The following is a 17463-nucleotide window of genomic DNA, read 5'->3' on the forward strand; positions in this document are numbered from 1 at the left end:
TGCATTTTACAAAAGAAATAACTTATTATAAAAAAGTTTAATAGTTGACAGTGGTCCTCTTGACCACTGCCCGCTCTCAAACACTTTTTTCTTTCTCAAAGAGTGCCAGTGGGACCCCTTCTCCTTTGCGAATGGGTTGCCATCTGCTTTGAGGAGTCAGCAACCTCTCAATGGTTTACACCCAAAATTGTATTCCTTAACAATTGATACATATCATTCTGAATGGTAATTTGTAAGTGAGGCCCTAAAAACTCTCCTTTCAAATTGCGGGGTTTAAAAAGCATTTCTAAACCCATTTTGTGTTTCGTAATTTGTTAGCGAATCACAGGATTTGCGGCCACTAAATGCCTTTGTAAATCTGACCCTCAGTGTAGTAAAGTGTTACTAGTGTTAAAAAATCCCATCTGTGCTCTTCCATTCCATCCCACCTCACCCCCACATCAGCCCCACATCAGTGTGCGATAGAAGGGCACCTGGATGTTCTTCTAGGGAAATTTCCTTCCCATTTATTTTCTCAGTATTTTCTGAGTAAACATACTAAACACACACCACTGAACATCCTTTCAGTACTACAATTACCTCTGATCTGCTGCCACCTGTACAACATCTTCGGGGGAGGGAAGTTTTTTGAAGGTTGCGCTGAGATTATAGTGGGGGAGGGGCTAAAGTATAAGAAAATGCAATGTTCTGGCAAAGTTGGCACAGTTTCCTCTGATCTCACCGCCTGTATTGCACTTGGCTTTCTATCACTTCTTTTTTTATTTTAAATTATTATTACTGTGATCATACTGTATGCAAGTTCAGACGACTTCCGTTTCGATTTGAGAAGGTTGATGGCCTAGAGTAATATGTCTCTACATGCAGCTGGTCGTAAGAAGAGTCAGTTGCTGTTCAATAACTAGCACCTCAGCAGTCTCTTCAACAAAATGAGAGCTGGAGCCGAGCAGAGCTTTTGAGGTACCATTTTGAAATAATTTGCTGTTCCGTTTTATTGCCCTGTTTGCAGGGTTGTCATGTTTATTGACTTTGTTGCTCTGTGTTCATGTGTCTCTCTCTATATATATAATTATGCTTCTGTACACAGGTGTATAAAAAAAGTCTTGCTGACGTCATGCAGTAGACAGCGTGGAGGTCAACCAATAAGGGCGAGCCTTTAGTCTGGGTTGGTGTCGGCGCCATGGACGGCGGCGCAGAAGGACGGCCTTCTTCTGGATGGCAATGTTCCCGCCAGCGGGCCGAGGCAGAGCGCGAGCGCGCCGCCGCCGTTAGCACTGCTTGTCGTGAGGCTTGTCCCAAGAAGATCCGTGGGTGGGGCTGTGCCGCACTGGGAGCAGGTCGTAGTGGCTGGGAATGTGGCTGTTCCGAGGCAGGTCGTACGGGTTCTGCGTGTAGATGGGAATGTGGCTGCGGGCGTCGTGTAGCATGCTGACCGTAGGCTCTGAGGAGAGAGGCAAAGGAGACAGAGAAAACGTCAACAGGAGAAGTGAGGTACTTCTGCCAAACGACTTCGAAGCATACAGACCTTACTTACAGAACCGGACCCTTTACTAGATATCACATCAATCCCAGTGACGAGTTCAGAGTTGAATTACTCACTCTTTATCATGACATCACACACACTCACTCCATAATCTCCATTCAACTGCTTTAGGCAACATGGGGTTTCAAGGAGGGAAAATATATGAAACATGCCTTTTTTTTTGCTACACAAAAGAGATGGTGTCCACTTTAAGGGTTTCCAGGACATGTTATCAATCATTCGATTTTCTCACGAAAAAAAATAACAGTTCTTTTAAATAAAATAAAGTAGACATAGCAACAACCTTAATATCTCTCAGGGTGCTTGCCCTATCTGTCGGACAGGGAGAATAGAAAGTATTGACTATTGTTGTGGATTTTGATTATTGCTCTGCACCCACATACCTTATTATAGGCCTCATTTGCGAGGTTTTGTCGCAGGGTAGCACCACAAGGAATCGGGCTGCGCAGCCCTCCGCCAAAAGAAAAGGGCAGGAATTCGCTATAGCTATGAGATACAGCGTGTTCCTGTCCTTTCCCCCCTGCGCTGGCGCACAATAGGGTGCCACGCGCCAACGCAGACACCCTTGTGTAATGGTGCAATGATTGCTCTTTTGTTCATGAAGGTTCAACTTCCTGCACAAAAACTATAATTGATGGCGTTTGGCATAAAAAAATGAGGAGAAATAAAGGTATTTCTCCTCGTTGCGCCTCCCCTGGGAAGGCGTAGGAATCTGATGCATTTCCAGGTTTATGAAATCTTGTAAATGTGGGAATGCGTCAGATTTCATGAGTGTTGCGTCGGAACACCCACAGCAACACCCATGGAATGCCCCTTTCACACAGAGTACTGGGTGAAAAAGGATCATATTTACAAGGCCATGAGAAGCCACGCAGAGAGACCTTGTAAATATGGGCCAGCGCACTGTGCCACCAAAAAAAGCGACGCTCTGGTGGTGCAAGGGGCCTCGTAAATGAGGCCTAAAGTGTTCATGCATTAAAGGTGTCACACCACCTTCCACTACAGGATCTGGGCCACAAGGTCATGGGCTCGTTTGTATCCTGATATAGCACATAAATGTGTCTTATTGGGCACGCCCTAGCATTCAGTCCACGGTGACTGCTAAATCTGCCTCTTCACCTCACTTTAATATTTCACTACTTCAGTTTCACTACTTCACTGTAAGGAACTCATTACTCAAAACAACAGACACACCACTAATAGTTCTGTCACCCTCTTTTCCACCCACAACACATGTTTAAAAATTTCTAATATTTTTAAATAAAACAGTTACTTTTCTTTCAGATATGTTCTCCAGAAACTGTATATGGTATAGTAGTAACGCTGTAGTACAGCCTGTTTACCAAACAATCCATCATGGTTATGTTATATTTTGTTATTTTATTGGAATTTCTAAAGCTCAACAAATGCCCATAGGCCGCCCTTGCTGTAGATGGGATGGAGTAACAGGGGAGGGGGCAGAGGAAACTGAGGCAGACATCAGGAACTGGAATACGATTGAAGAAAGAGAAAAGTGTTAAGTTGTTTTCAGAAAGAAGCATGATCATGTATTGATTTTAGGGAACGTAGGAGCGAATACCAAAGCTTGGCAGTCAGATAAGAGAGAGTGCCACTCAGGCCAGATAGTTTGATGGAGGATACTACTTGAAGTTTGTTTGAGGAGTAACAAAGGCAGTCGACAGTGTGGTAGAGCTGAAATATTTTCCTGAAATAATGTGGACCTGAGCTATAGAAAGCTCTGTGAACCAGAGGGGGAGAGGATGTGGCTTAACAGTTAGAGCGGCCGACTTTGAAGCTGAAGAACCAGGTTCGAGCCTGGCGGGAGGCTCAAACATTCTGGGATTCTAGGCAAAACACTTAATCTCCCCGTTCCTAAAAGAAATTAAGGTGTCCATCTGTAATGCAACTGGTGGTCATGTAAAGCGCTCTGATACCTTCGGGTTGAGTTTGTGCTATAAAAAACTGCAAAAAAAAAACAGGCATAGGGCTTTAAATTTAGAGCGATGAATGGTAGACAACTAATGCAGATTCTGAAGATGAGGTGGGATAGATGTAGAGGAAGGCAATTTGAGGGTGAGAGGAGCTGCAGCATTTTGAAAGATCTGGAGAGGCTGTGTGACATTATTGGGAAGACTGATAGCGTTGGTGTGATACAGTCGATAGGTTACCCAGCAGTGAACAATGGTTTTCCAGGTCAGAATAAGAGGAAAGGGAACAATCTTCCATAGCATCCTAAGAAAGAGCAAAGCATGAACTGGGAACTTTCTTAATCAGAAGGTCAACAGCTGGATATTGATCAAAGATAATCCCAACATATTTAACTAAAGGGGCTGTTACCAGAGCATCTCCTAGGTTAGAAAGCCACCAGGAGGGGTGCAGGCAATGGAAGGGTGACAAATCCATAAAACCTCAGTTTTATCTCCATTCAATGTGAGGCAGTTATTCTGCACTCAGCGGGTGATGCTGATGATACACATATATGCACTGAAGTTTGATGCTGTCCGGTCAGGAAGTTTGGTGATAGAGACAATTATCTGGATGTTGTCTGCATAGGATATGAGATCCATAACATATGACTAAATGAGGGGCAGCAGGAGGGACATTTAGACATTTAAAAGGCTGGGACAAAGGGAGGAGCCCCGAGAGGCTGCACAGGTCAGATGGGAGGCAGAGAACCTGAAAGGGGATGCCAACTTGGTCCTTGTAGAGAAGAATGAAAAAAGCCATTTAAGGCATTATGGCCTCATCTACAAGAAAAATTACGCAGCGCTGCAAGCCATTTTGCTGTGCGGAGCGGCAGCTTTTTAAAAGCACAGGGATGCGTTGTATTAACAACAATACAACACATCCATGTTCTTTCCCCTGCACTGGTGCACAAGTGGCTGCCATGCGCCACCACAGGCACCCTTGTGTCATGTTGCAAGGGAATCTGCGTTGCGGGGATGATTGTTTTTTGTGCAAGAAGGGACACCTTCCTGTACAAAAAACACAAATTTATGGCATTTTCCTCTTAGCATGTGTCCTGCAGAATTTACAAAACATAGAAAGAGGAAAAAACGAGGACAAATAACAGTATTTCTCCTCATTGTTACTCCTATGCCGTAGGATTGTAACACATTCCCAGTTTCACAAAACGTTCTAAATCTGGGTGTGTGTCAGGATCCATGGATGTTGCATGGGAACACCCATGGAATGCCGCTTTTACGCAGAGTAATGCGTGAAAGGTGCCGATATTTACAAGGCCTTGAAAAAGTCACGCAGGTCGACTTTACGTGGCCTTGTAAATATGGGCAAGCCCGTAGCGCCATAGGTGATAAACAAGTGTTGCAAAGATAGCACAATCGGCTTATAAATGAGGAACTGGGAGTGCAGGTGGAAGGTAAGATGTTTACTGGCAAACATCTCAAGGACCGTGACCCTGCAAGGGATGCCAAATTGAGATTAAATATAATGGTATTTTCAGATCTGTGTTAGAATTTATCAATGTGATATTGGAGTATTAGGGAACTGTAGCCATGCTGGTCTGGTGTCTATAAGTAAAGTAATCTGTTGGGATAGAATTTTCGATCAGTTAAAGTAGCTTTGCACTGCAAGTACAGGTATGTTGAGAGGTGTGTTGAAGAGTGAATAGGATATTGACCACATCGTGTGTGATGGTGAACTTCCACATTAGTGAAAACTCAATAGACAAAGTCAGGTTGGGAGGAACCTTTAAAATAACGCTTTCCCAAGTGTTGTGGCTAGAAATCAATAGGCTTCATGGTTTATCGCCTCATGTGAAAGAAAGCTTGTTAATCATTCCAATACTATGGCATGTTTTCTGTAGTTGTATTTGTGTGCACTCAAAGGTACATTCATGCCCCAATCAGAAATGTGTACAGTAGAAATGCGTGACTCAAGGAAGAGAGCTATTTCAGCAACAAGGGAAATAGGTGGCACTAAAATAATTGTGCTGCAGGAGAGAAAGTTTTATTCATAAATCCTGTGCGACAAATTTAAACACCCATTGGAAAGAGTGTGCCTGGAAATAATGTCTGCCAGAGATCTTGTGAACTTTAGAGTCACCACACCTTTGAAACGTGTGCAAGATAAATCTGCCATCAGAATTCCCAGGGCCAAGTCAATGATCTAACACAGAATATCGTGTCAAAGAAAAAAATATTACACTCCATCCAGCCTGCATTTTCCTGGTATCTGTGGATAACATACATGGTCTCCAATTAATCATATTTACTTAGTTTTGGTTTTCCTTGAAGCTGTCATTGTATAATTTACTACTGTCTCTACCACCACTTCGAAGGGTGTCCATGAAAATATATCTTCTCTTCTGCTGTCGCACCAGACAACCCTCCTCCCACTCAGTGGCGGCTGCTGAGGAACAGTGGTGGCAGGTGGATGAAAAATAAAAATATAGTTCACTTACCTGTTCACATCGCACGCTTCTCATTGTCCTCTGCTCTTCCTCACTCCCGGAAGCACCCAGGCTCCCCTATGCCAATCTCAACACTGCTATCACCAATACAGCAGGATTGTGATTGGTCTGAGCGCACTGGATTTGCGCTCAGACGGGGACTGCAAGCTTGTGCATGATCTTTATCCAGGCTGCGCATTACAGCTCAGTGGAGAACATGCTAAGTGCGCATGACAGTTTGGCAGGACCAAGACAGCCGGCCAAACTGCTATGCGCACTTAAGGTGCATATACCACTCCTCCTGCACTGTGACAGAAGCCCAGTCCTGCCCTGCCCAACCTGGCTCTGTAGAGAAAAAAGTTAAATGATAACAACATCCTGTTATTATCATTTTATTTTTCCTTTGTTGTACTGCTCAGAAGCAGTGGGGCGATGCTCCTTCGCCTTAGCGGAGGAGCCGCCACTGCTCCCAATAATTCAATATAAGAAGGAATAGAGGATTGTCCCACAGTATCCACTGAGTCAATAAGCCGGCCGAGGCAACAAGATGAAACACTGAAGGTGATTTACACCTGGAATACTTAAGCCAATGCTGTGCTTTCTGAGATTGCGAGAATGCATACAAATCTCACTAGGAGCACACCAGCTTTAACGGGGGCTTATGCTGATGGAAAGTATTTGCTCTGCTTGGTAGGATTCCTCTTTGAATATGTGCAATGATTAAAGTGCGCAACTCGGTATTCCAGTTGTCTATGATTCTTTCTTTGCCTCTTACGTTAGCATTTGTTTCTATTTTTGGGCTCAGCCGTAGGGCTCCCCAATCTTAAAATAAACACTCAAGTTGAAACTATGGAACTCCATTTATACAAACCAGGAGTATTCTAGTACAAGGTAGAACCTGAACTTGTCTCACTGCACCGTGGTCCACCACAGTCTCAATATCTTTGTGTTTTTTAATGAATGAGAATATTTTCAGTCATCTAGAGATTGTTCACATTGTGATGAGTGTAGACACAGGAATGATCAGGATCCACTTTGGTGCATCTGGTTAGATTTAACCTTATATCATCGAAAACATCATGGATGGAGGCTGCCTATACAAGCACATGCTTCCCCTTTCCTTTTCTTACTCTTCTGGCCTCATAGCCTGTCTGAAAAGGTTACAGCAGATCTGATCTATAGAGAATATATCTGGCCGGTATCACATAAGTACCATCCCTCTCAAAACATTGTGGGGCGAATGTCAGGCCAACTTTCCCCAGCATCCTCTCTGTTGCTCAACTGCAAATAACAGTGACATTAATGTGGCACCACCACCAAAAAGGCAGAGGTCTACATTGACACCTGTTGCGATCTGCTGGTATTTACTGAATGTGGAGTTGCATGCTGCTAACCACATAAAGGTTAAGACTAAGCCTGATTCTCAAATCTGCTGACCTGCCAATCTTCAGCTCCTGAGTCCTGACACTGCGTTCTTTGAAGATGAAGCAAGCCAAACAGATCCAGAGATGTGACTGCAGAGGGCATAATTCAGGGTTTGACAGATGGAGTAGTGTATTTCAGGACGGCAGAGGACATTATATCCATCATTCAGATGGTACTCTATCCGCCAGATTTAGAGATGTGGTGGTCATCTCTGTACTAAATGTTTGGTGGACAGTCGCAGTTGGCTTTGACAGCGGTCACCAAAGGTTTTACATTCATGAACAATTCCGAAGCATAGGCTTGTCTGAAAAACAAAAAAGCTAAAAAGCCCACACTCTGGGACTTTTCTACCCAGGTGTGGAGGTCTTTATTACTTTTTCCTTTCCCTCACAAGAAGGTTTTTCTTGGTGGTGATAGGCGGGAAAAAAAGACATTACACTGCCCATCCTAAATAGAGCAGGTTGCATAATATGCTTCCTCAGAAGCATTCAATTCATGGGGCCAACGAAGGCTCCATTGACAAATTACTTAAGGTCTGCCCATCTTGAAATAAGGAGAGTGATCACACTCGTGTTAGAGTACTCTGTTTGCCAAAGTCTACTCAGGCCCAGAGTCATAAAAGTCCTATTTACCCTCACCAGAAATTGGTGCAAGGTTGCCTGAGAACTGAGAATTATGTACTAATTATTGTGCATGGGAAGCACACTCCCTCCCTGTGCTGATGTTGTTATTCTCAACCTTTGTGGGGATGTCTTCACCCCCCCCCACTGTGCTTCTTTCCAGGTACCCACTAGCATTCATCTAGTGTGGAGCGGACCACGAGACTGCTTCCGCCAAAAGAAGCACCCAGAGTCGCCTCAGTGGTCTCCTGACACTGCCCTGTGTACAGGTGTTTGAGTTTTGGCTGACGTGCATGCTAGCTGGATCTCAGTGCTGGTAGAAGACCTGTGTGGTTCTTGTGTGTCTATAGTGCATGTTGGCCTGCACCCCAGCTTTCCTGAGTTTCAGAATATTGGCTGCTACTTTTCATTATCAAGTTAGCCACCCACCCCCACAAACTAGATGTAGAGCAGTTGAGTTGGTGTTGCTAGCACCTTTGGGTTGTGAGAACTATAAAGGTAAACTCCAACCATAACCCTCTACTGAGAGACAATGCAAGTTTCCAGCATGAATACACTTTTACTATCAACATTGCGAGAATTGTTTTTAAAGTCTTCAGGCACATGCATCAATGTTGGCTTTTGCGATTCCTTAATTGCGATTTTTAAGGAATCGCAATTAAGGAATCGCAAAAGCCTATACATGTAGAAATCGCTTAAAAAATAGTGATTTCTAAACATTCCTTAATTGCGAGTAATTAAGGGATACCTCCCCATTCATTCCCATGGCCTAGAGGCCCATAGGAATGAATGGTAAGGCATTGTGAATTTGCGATTCTCAATTAGAGAATCGCAAATTGAGAATGCAATTTCAAGGGTGCCAGGGTGTCAAAAGGACACCCTGTTGCACTCCTGAAATTGATCTGTGCACATATGTTGCGCACACACATGCCTTAAGGGCATGTGTGTGCGCAACATGAAACTTTGAAAAACGCACAAAAGTGCATTTTCAAAGTTTTTGCAAATTACCACGAAGTTCAACTTCATGGTAATTTGCTCCCCCTATTTGCGAAATTGCAGATTTTTTTACTTTAATGCATTGCATTTAAGGAATTGCAAAATGAGATTCCTTAAATGCAATCGCAATTTGAAAACTAGCAATTATTTGCGAATTCTCAAATTGCGAGGGTCTTGATCCTAGATGCATTGCAAAAGCTAATTTTGTGATCACAAACGGCCGATTATTACGAATCGCACCATTTGCGATCGCAAAAGTCTTTGATGCATGTGCCTATTAGAAACTTGTTCTCTTTCCCGAGAGGTTGCATTCATCATATTTATACGACTTTTTACTATACCTAATAGGCATGTTCTAGTGATCGGGAACAACATACCTGGAGGTACCTTTAAGGGGAGAGAGATTACACAGAATTCACCTCGGCAAATGTGCACGAGCAATTAATTTTGAGTGTAACATGCGTGCCCAGAGTTTGTAACAGAATTCCATTTGTGAAATGTTTTTGCAAATTGTTTAAATTCATGTGTTTCGTTCTGATTATACCTATTTTATAAAATATCTTTGTCAAAAATAACTATTGTAACTGTGATGCCTATGAGAATTAATAGTATTATATAAAGAATTATGTGGTTTAAATGATTTTTGCTTCTTTAAAGATCTAAAACATTTTGCAAAGCATTTTGTAATCCTTTGCTAAACCTATATGTGTGACTTTTGGCAGAAAAACATGAGCCCTGTTAATTGTCTCAGGAAAAATATGGTTGTGTGTGTTAGGCAGAGGGTTCAAGTTCAGCACATTTTGTAAAATCTTGCGAGTAGGCAGGAAAGTCTTATTTGCATAAGGCAAATATCTGAGCTAGATGGAAAAAAGAATTGTCTCCATATTGAGATGGATGGCCCCACAGCCAATCAGCGGTGCCACTGGCCATCATAGAATTACTTGCAGATTACTTATTGAACAAAATGGTTTAAAAAATGGATGAGAGTCCTTGAACTTCATTGGAGCGTTTAAATACATTTGCTGTAAATCCTGGGTTGGAGTACCTGACGAGGCTCCAGCTGGTTGTGTTAAACGAATATGCGCACGGACGGAGCGCACTCCAGGATATCACACATTAAATTACTGCTTTGAGGATTGCAAAACTATTGAAGGACATTACAAGTCGTTGTGCATTCTACCATTTGAGATAAGGTTTATAAGTGGTGATCACAAACTTTATTAATAGTTGGAGTTGGGGACTGCTGCTGAGGAACCAGGGGGCATAGGTTGGGCGTATTATTTGAAACGGGTATGGCAGCGGATGGATTCAGTAACTATGGGCAAAAGGGGAAATCAATGCTTATGACATAAGAGTAAAGCTATGGTGTAGTTGATGCACAACTGTAATACTACAGGCAGTCATACATTATGAGACTGTGTATTGACCATTGACTCCATTTTACTCTAACTACATTTTGTGAGCACAGTTTCATCTTGTGTCCGTCTAACCCTGCCTTTCAGCTGAGAATGCAGGCAGGCCCAGGTTACTTGCACACACAGATTGTTTATGTTTCTCACTTTATCGAGTGAGAGAGATAAGCTGCTAGAACAGACGGTGTGTGATGCGTACAATGTCCAAGGATGAGAATGTGAAGAATTATGCCTCAGATCTCATCTGAGCCTGACCAGCTCTGTTGAGTGACCTTGACACAGATAGTGTAGCCAGCACCTACAAAGCAGATGAAGGCAAGGGGAGTTCTAGAAATCTCTCTCCATGTTAGTAAAAAGTATAAAGACCTCTTGGAGCTTTGACAGGATTGGACACGCTGCCCAGGGCTTTTGTGCCAGGTTGAGACCTCCTGCCTGAGACTGTCAACAAATTCCCCAGTTGTACTGGCAAGGAAGATGCTAAACAGATGGCAGGTAAAGTATTTCAAGTTCTAATTACTTATTCCTGTGTACATGCAGTTACTTTTTTATACATTTATTCTTGTGTATTATTGCCAGTTGATATACAGGAACTTGCTGCAATAAATATTCCCCTTTGCTTGGCAAATGAGTGTTGGGCTTCTTTCACGGACTCACCAGCGCCTTGGAGCCTCGTGTTTCTGCTGCTGCCCTGCAACGCCTTGCTGGACCCGCTGCGCGGGTCCCGCTGCGTAGCGTGACTGTCTTTCGACCAGGAGGAGAAGGGGGAGCCTGTCCTGCAATCACCATCAACCCTTGGACACCGGCAGGGCTGCGAGCTGCCTAACAGGGACTCCAGTGACCAGGAGTCCCTGCGTTCACCACCTGTGGCCGCTCTCCCTGCCGGCACCGCCCCTGACAAGCGGAGTCAAATGTGAGCGTTTTCCCTTGCCTTGTGGGATTCTTTCACGGACTCACCAGCGCCTTGGAGCCTCGTGTTTCTGCTGCTGCCCTGCAACTCCTTGCCGGACCCGCTGTGCGGGTCCCGCTGCGTAGCGTGACTGTCTTTCGACCAGGAGGAGAAGGGGGAGCCTGTCCTGCAATCACCATCAACCCTTGGACACCGGCAGGGCTGCGAGCTGCCTAACAGGGACTCCAGTGACCAGGAGTCCCTGCGTGCACCACCTGAGGCCGCTCTCCCTGCCGGCACCGCCCCTGACAAGCGGAGTCAAAAGTGAGCGTTTTCCCTTGCCTTGTGGGATTCTTTCACGGACTCACCAGCGCCTTGGAGCCTCGTGTTTCTGCTGCTGCCCTGCAACGCCTTGCCGGACCCGCTGCGCGGGTCCCGCTGCGCGGGTCCCGCTGCGTAGCGTGACTGTCTTTTGACCAGGAGGAGAAGGGGGAGCCTGTCCTGCAATCACCATCAACCCTTGGACACCGGCAGGGCTGCGAGCTGCCTAACAGGGACTCCAGTGACCAGGAGTCCCTGCGTGCACCACCTGTGGCCGCTCTCCCTGCCGGCACCGCCCCTGACAAGCGGAGTCAAAAGTGAGCGTTTTCCCTTGCCTTGTGGGATTCTTTCACGGACTCACCAGCGCCTTGGAGCCTCGTGTTTCTGCTGCTGCCCTGCAACGCCTTGCCGGACCCGCTGCGCGGGTCCCGCTGCGTAGCGTGACTGTCTTTCGACCAGGAGGAGAAGGGGGAGCCTGTCCTGCAATCACCATCAACCCTTGGACACCGGCAGGGCTGCGAGCTGCCTAACAGGGACTCCAGTGACCAGGAGTCCCTGCGTGCACCACCTGTGGCCGCTCTCCCTGCCGGCACCGCCCCCTGCCCTCCCCTATTTCTATCAGGTAGGGCACCCGCGGCGCGGGAGCGCGCAAGAGCGACCGGGGCGAAGACCGGGCAAAGAGCGGGCCGTTTGAGGCAGTTCGAGGACTGAGTGGACTGGACAGGGCCAGCCCTCTAAGCCCCCATATACGGCCCCTATTGCTATCACAAGGTAACATGTCATCCCGGGAGTACAAGGAGAGGGCTGCCAAATCTAAATTAAAAAACGGAACCTTGGACGATTTCATTACCAAAACCCATTCCGCTATAGACAATGAGATTGCCAAAATGCAGCGTCGAGTTTCATCTGAACTGGACGCTGCAAGGAGGCTGTCTCAGGAGATAGCTGCGGCCAAAAAATCCTCCTTAGGTACCTTTGCCTTTGCCAAAACCCCTGACCGTTCTATCGCCCAGCCATTAAAATTGATTGAAACAACTGCAGACATCCACCAGCCAACTGTTCCTACTACACCCACACCAAAGGAGATTCTACCATCACCTTTATTATCCCCTAACCCTCCAAAAACACCTATATCTGGGGCAATAGAGGAAACGAATGAGTGTAAAAAAGATGTGCCGGTGTTGGGCTTAAAAATTATTTCTATAGAGCAGGCTGGGGGAACTCTTGAAAACAAACAGCAAAGGTCATACACCAAAAGGAAGCGTGGTAACCAAACATCATACGCCAGGAAAAAAGTAAAGATTGCAAAGTCCCAATTATCCACCAAGTTGCCATCTCCGCCTCCAGCGACCATTACACAACCCTCTGACTTTATATCAGAGGTTGCCGTGGATTCGCTGGAGATAATCCAAGATAAGGATAAATTGTCAATAGTGAAGGAGAATAATGAAACACCACTTTGTGTTATAAATGGGGAAGACGTTGAATTTCTGACTGTAGTGTGGGAAACGCTTAAAAAGCTCCTAAATCCCTTTGAGGACAGACTATCACAGATAGGATCCCAACTTTCCAATATTGAAAAGAACTTCTCGCATTCAGGGAAAAAACACCCCGGTAAGGAAGACAAAGATCTAATGGTCGGTGTCGAGAAACTTATAAAAAGTTTATTGCATCCCCTGATGGAGAAAACTCAAATAATAAATTCAAAATTAGATCAATTGGAGTTCTTAACATCTAAGAACACCGCTTTATTGGAAAGCTTGGTAGGAAACAAAAAACAACCAGCTACCACTGCTGGCAAGACTAACAGTGATAACACCAGTTTAGGGAAAAAGGGCCCTAAGCCTAACCTGATACCCCAACCTCTATCCAGTGATATTACCGCCTGTACCACACCATCTTTAGTACCAACACCACTGATAAAAACCAAGCAGGGGAACACATTGGGCCAAAAGTCAAGTAACTTGCTGGTGGTAACCACACCGGTTACTACATCTGCGCCGGCCCAGATTAATAAGGAAGCGAAAGAAACTCCGTCGAGCAAACCTCAGGCCCCCAGTAAAACCCCATTACAAGGTAGAGAGATCTACGTAAATATACCCCCGGAGTCTGCCCCTTACATGGCAATCCTGACAGGTGTACCATTAAACCCAGAGAATAAATACGAGAAAAATGAGGACCTCCTAAATAAAACAAAATTTTGGCTAAATACAAATAGGCCATTGACTGAGGATACTGCTACGAAAATCCTAAGTGTTCGGAGGGTTCCCTGGGTTGGACCAAGTAAAAAAGACCTGGAGGGCGATTGCATTTTGTTAAACTTTAGAGACAACTGGGTCAAGGATATCATTTGTAGTAAGGCCAGGTTTGGAAGGATGGGGGATATTCAGTGTATAGGCCTTGAATATTTTTATCCCAACCTCTATCAGTCTATCCCTGACCAAAAACCCTTCCATCTAGGACATGGCATAAATGGTAGATACCAAACGGGTTGGACACATAACCTGAATATGAATCAAGGCCCACATCATCATTACACCCCTTGGCACGACACAGTTCACTTCATGGGGCCCCCAAGTATGGGTAACTTTACACAAGTCCCTTATAACCCACGAAGACCAAGGTTTAGGGGCACAGAATACCCTGGTTGGTTCCCAAATAATAATTACAACAACAATATCCCACTGAGGAATCGCTTTGATCCTTTAATGAACTTGGATGAGGTAGACTGACTACCACCCAGGATCAAAGGCACCGCACCCTCCATATCAACTGGGGGAACGATAGAAGACCAAGGAATATGCATCAATGATGTTGACCCAGTGCAGGTAACTCTTGAGGGCGATAACGCGATTGCTGGACATCCGCAGATGGGGACTGCTGTTATGCCAATGGTCAACTCAGACAAGGGCCATGAACAGAATAGGTCGCCATTGCTCAACCCAAATACCGCTGTCGTAAGAGATGTTTTGGGAAATAGCCATGGAATACAAGGGTCTTCATCATCATCATCACTAATATCTCTATTGTCCTGGAACATCTCTGGAATAATGAACAAATTAGAAGATGAGATATGGTTAGATTTTGTGGAAACTCACAGAATTCTGTGTCTACAAGAGACATGGTCTAGGACCACTTGCGACATCGAGGGCTTTCAATCATTTGCTGTCTCGGCTGCCCCATCTACATCGGGGAGGGCAAAAGGTGGAATATTGACAGCGTTGTCAACAAAACTACAGGACCTCAAAACCTCGACACTGGTAGACACAAATTGGTATCAAGTGTTGTTATTGGAACACCTTTTCCCTGAAGCAGTGTCACTAATTAATTGGTACTATAACATCTTTAGTGGATATGATACCTCAATAATTCAAGACTTGGAGTATGCTTTGGGTAAAGTTCGCTGTAGGCATCCTTCTTCGCCGCTTATTTGGGTTGGTGATTTTAATTGTACACTTTGCAGTCATGGAGTATCGAACGTATGCGGTTTAGAGGATTTGAATGCCCAGCCTCTAAACCACTTCAGGCATACACCACAGGGGGATGCCTTGAATAATATTATCATAACCAATGATTTGTGTGTAGTAGACCCCTGGTCTCCCCCAGAGACTCTGCATATACCAACTTTTCAGGGCTTGAGGGGAGAAATGAGTACAATTGATTTTGTTTTGGTATCAAGTACCTTTCTTAAGTATGTGGAAAAGTTGGAGGTGGTGGCAAATCCCACTAGTGATCATAACCCTTTAATACTATCAATTTGGGTTCCAACACAAGAACCACCAAGGACCTGGGAACAATCCATCAAGTATAACAAAAACCAGGGTGTTACCTTGAAATGGGGGAAGATAAACGTCTCCAAGCTGGAAGATGATATTGTTGTAAATTGTAAAACTGAAATAGAATCATGTTTAGCAGGATCTGACTCACATAAGGTCATAGAAAGTTTTGAGAAGTTGTGTTGCCATATAGGACAGTGTCTAAAAAAGCCTAAAGGGAAGGGAGGCCAAAAAGCCTTTAGATGGTTTGATTCCGTGTGCTCTGCCACTCATCGATCACTGAAATTAGCTCTGTGTCAAAAGCCAAGAAATAAAGAGCTTGTAAGGATCAGTAGGAAGGCCTATAAAGATGCTATTACAAAAAGAAAGAAGGATTTGAAAGAAATGGCCTGGGATGATCTTGAAAAGGCAGCAGAACTGAAAGACAGTAGGCTATTTTGGGAGGTTATTAATCGTCCCCTTTTCAAGAGCAATAACAAGGAAGCTATAGCTATGCAGGTTACCGCTGAACAATGGGTTCAACATTTTAGTAAGATTTTTAATCCTAACTCGTATTCAATAATGCCAAGCAATGAGGGGACAGGGGACGTGGTGCCGTCATCTCCCTCGGCTTTGACCCTCGGCTCTTCAATTACATTGACTGAGATTGAGGAAGCCCTAGGGAAAGGAGCATCATTAAAAGCCCCAGGCCCAGATGCTGTCCCTCTGGATCTTTTTAAATCTAATGTTAGTTTGTGGGCACCCATTTTATTGAATGTTTTTAAAGCTGTAGTGGTTGGCCGTATCCCTGGTACATGGAAGGAGGCAACTGTAGTGCCAATCTTTAAGAAAGGCAATAGATCTGATCCTCGTTGTTACCGCCCAATTTCTTTAATAGATGCCACATGCAAAATTCTAGGCAGAGTAATCTTGGCGAGATTGGAAAGTTGGGCAGATTCTGTTGGATTGATAGTTGATTCTCAATATGGTTTCAGACGTGGAAAGGGGACAAATGAGCAGTGCCTTAATTTGGCACTGATCTTGGGCAAGTACATGAAGGCCAAAAAATCCTCTATACACCTGGCCTTCATGGACTTGACAAGCGCTTTCGATACTGTTTGCAGGAACAAGTTGTGGAGGATGATGAGTGACATGGGCTTTGAGGAACCTCTAGTGACCTTGCTCCGTAGGTTACACGAAGCAACAAATGTGTCCATCAGATTTGGCTCTGGAGGGGAAATAACGAAACCAATACCTTCTACTGAAGGAGTGCGTCAAGGATGCATCTTGGCGCCTTTCCTCCTCTTGGTTTATACAAATGGATTAGAACAGTACCTATTAAATCAAGGCTGTGATTTCCCAAAAATTAATGGTAAAAGCATTCCTATGCTTTCGTATGCGGACAATACTGTCCTAATGACATTGACAGGAAACAGCATGCAAGTGTATTTAGATGCATTTAACAAATTCATGCTTGATTTAGATCTAAAGGTAAATTTTGAAAAATCCTTTGTAATGTCTTGTGGCCCAAAGGGGTCGTCTATTAGGAAGTTCGTGGTAAACAACCGCACAATTGGGAAAGTGGATAATTTCAACTACCTTGGTAATCTGTTTGATAGTAAATTAAGTTGGACACCGGTAATGAAGGTCCGAGCCCAGAACATGACAAGGGCGATAGAGGGTATTTTCCGCTTCTGTAGTAAATTGGGGCAAAAGCACATCATGCATCTCAGAACCCTTTATACCTCAAAATGCTTATCTGTAGCTACCTACGGGGCAGGGGTGTGGGGGACTGAATCGCCTGCCGCAATACAGGTGGTGGAAAATAACTTTATAAAAAGGGTCTTGTCAGTCCCAAAAAGTACCTCAAACACTTTCTGCCATAATGAAATTGGTATGGTCAGCGTTTCTGACACAATCCGCTTGTCCCCTTTGCTGTTATGGGGTAAAATTTGGCAATCTGAAGACCTGCAACTAACCAAAGAAATCATTACTGATTGCATGGCTTTAGAAAACTCAAAACAGATCCCCTGGTTGTCCTATGTCTGCAATATGCTGAACAAAATTGAACTTGGTTCTTATTTTTATAACCCTGAA

At 44.5% G+C, this 17463-nt stretch overlaps 1 protein-coding gene across 2 annotated transcripts in view; it reads right to left on the reverse strand.

Annotated features, from left to right (window-relative positions):
• Positions 1–740: 740 nt before the first annotated feature.
• Positions 741–17463, reverse strand: part of MEGF11 (multiple EGF like domains 11) — a 1355792-nt gene continuing 1339069 nt past the window's right edge. For both annotated transcript variants that reach the window (XM_086957988.1, XM_086957987.1), the window contains one exon: positions 741–1438. In XM_086957988.1, the coding sequence (XP_086814114.1) occupies positions 1266–1438 (173 nt within the window). In that variant the 3' untranslated portion in view covers positions 741–1265. The remainder of the gene's footprint in view (positions 1439–17463) is intronic.

This window comes from Lissotriton vulgaris, chromosome 2_1 (assembly GCF_964263255.1).
Source record: "Lissotriton vulgaris chromosome 2_1, aLisVul1.2, whole genome shotgun sequence".
Classification (NCBI taxonomy): Eukaryota; Metazoa; Chordata; class Amphibia; order Caudata; family Salamandridae; genus Lissotriton; species Lissotriton vulgaris.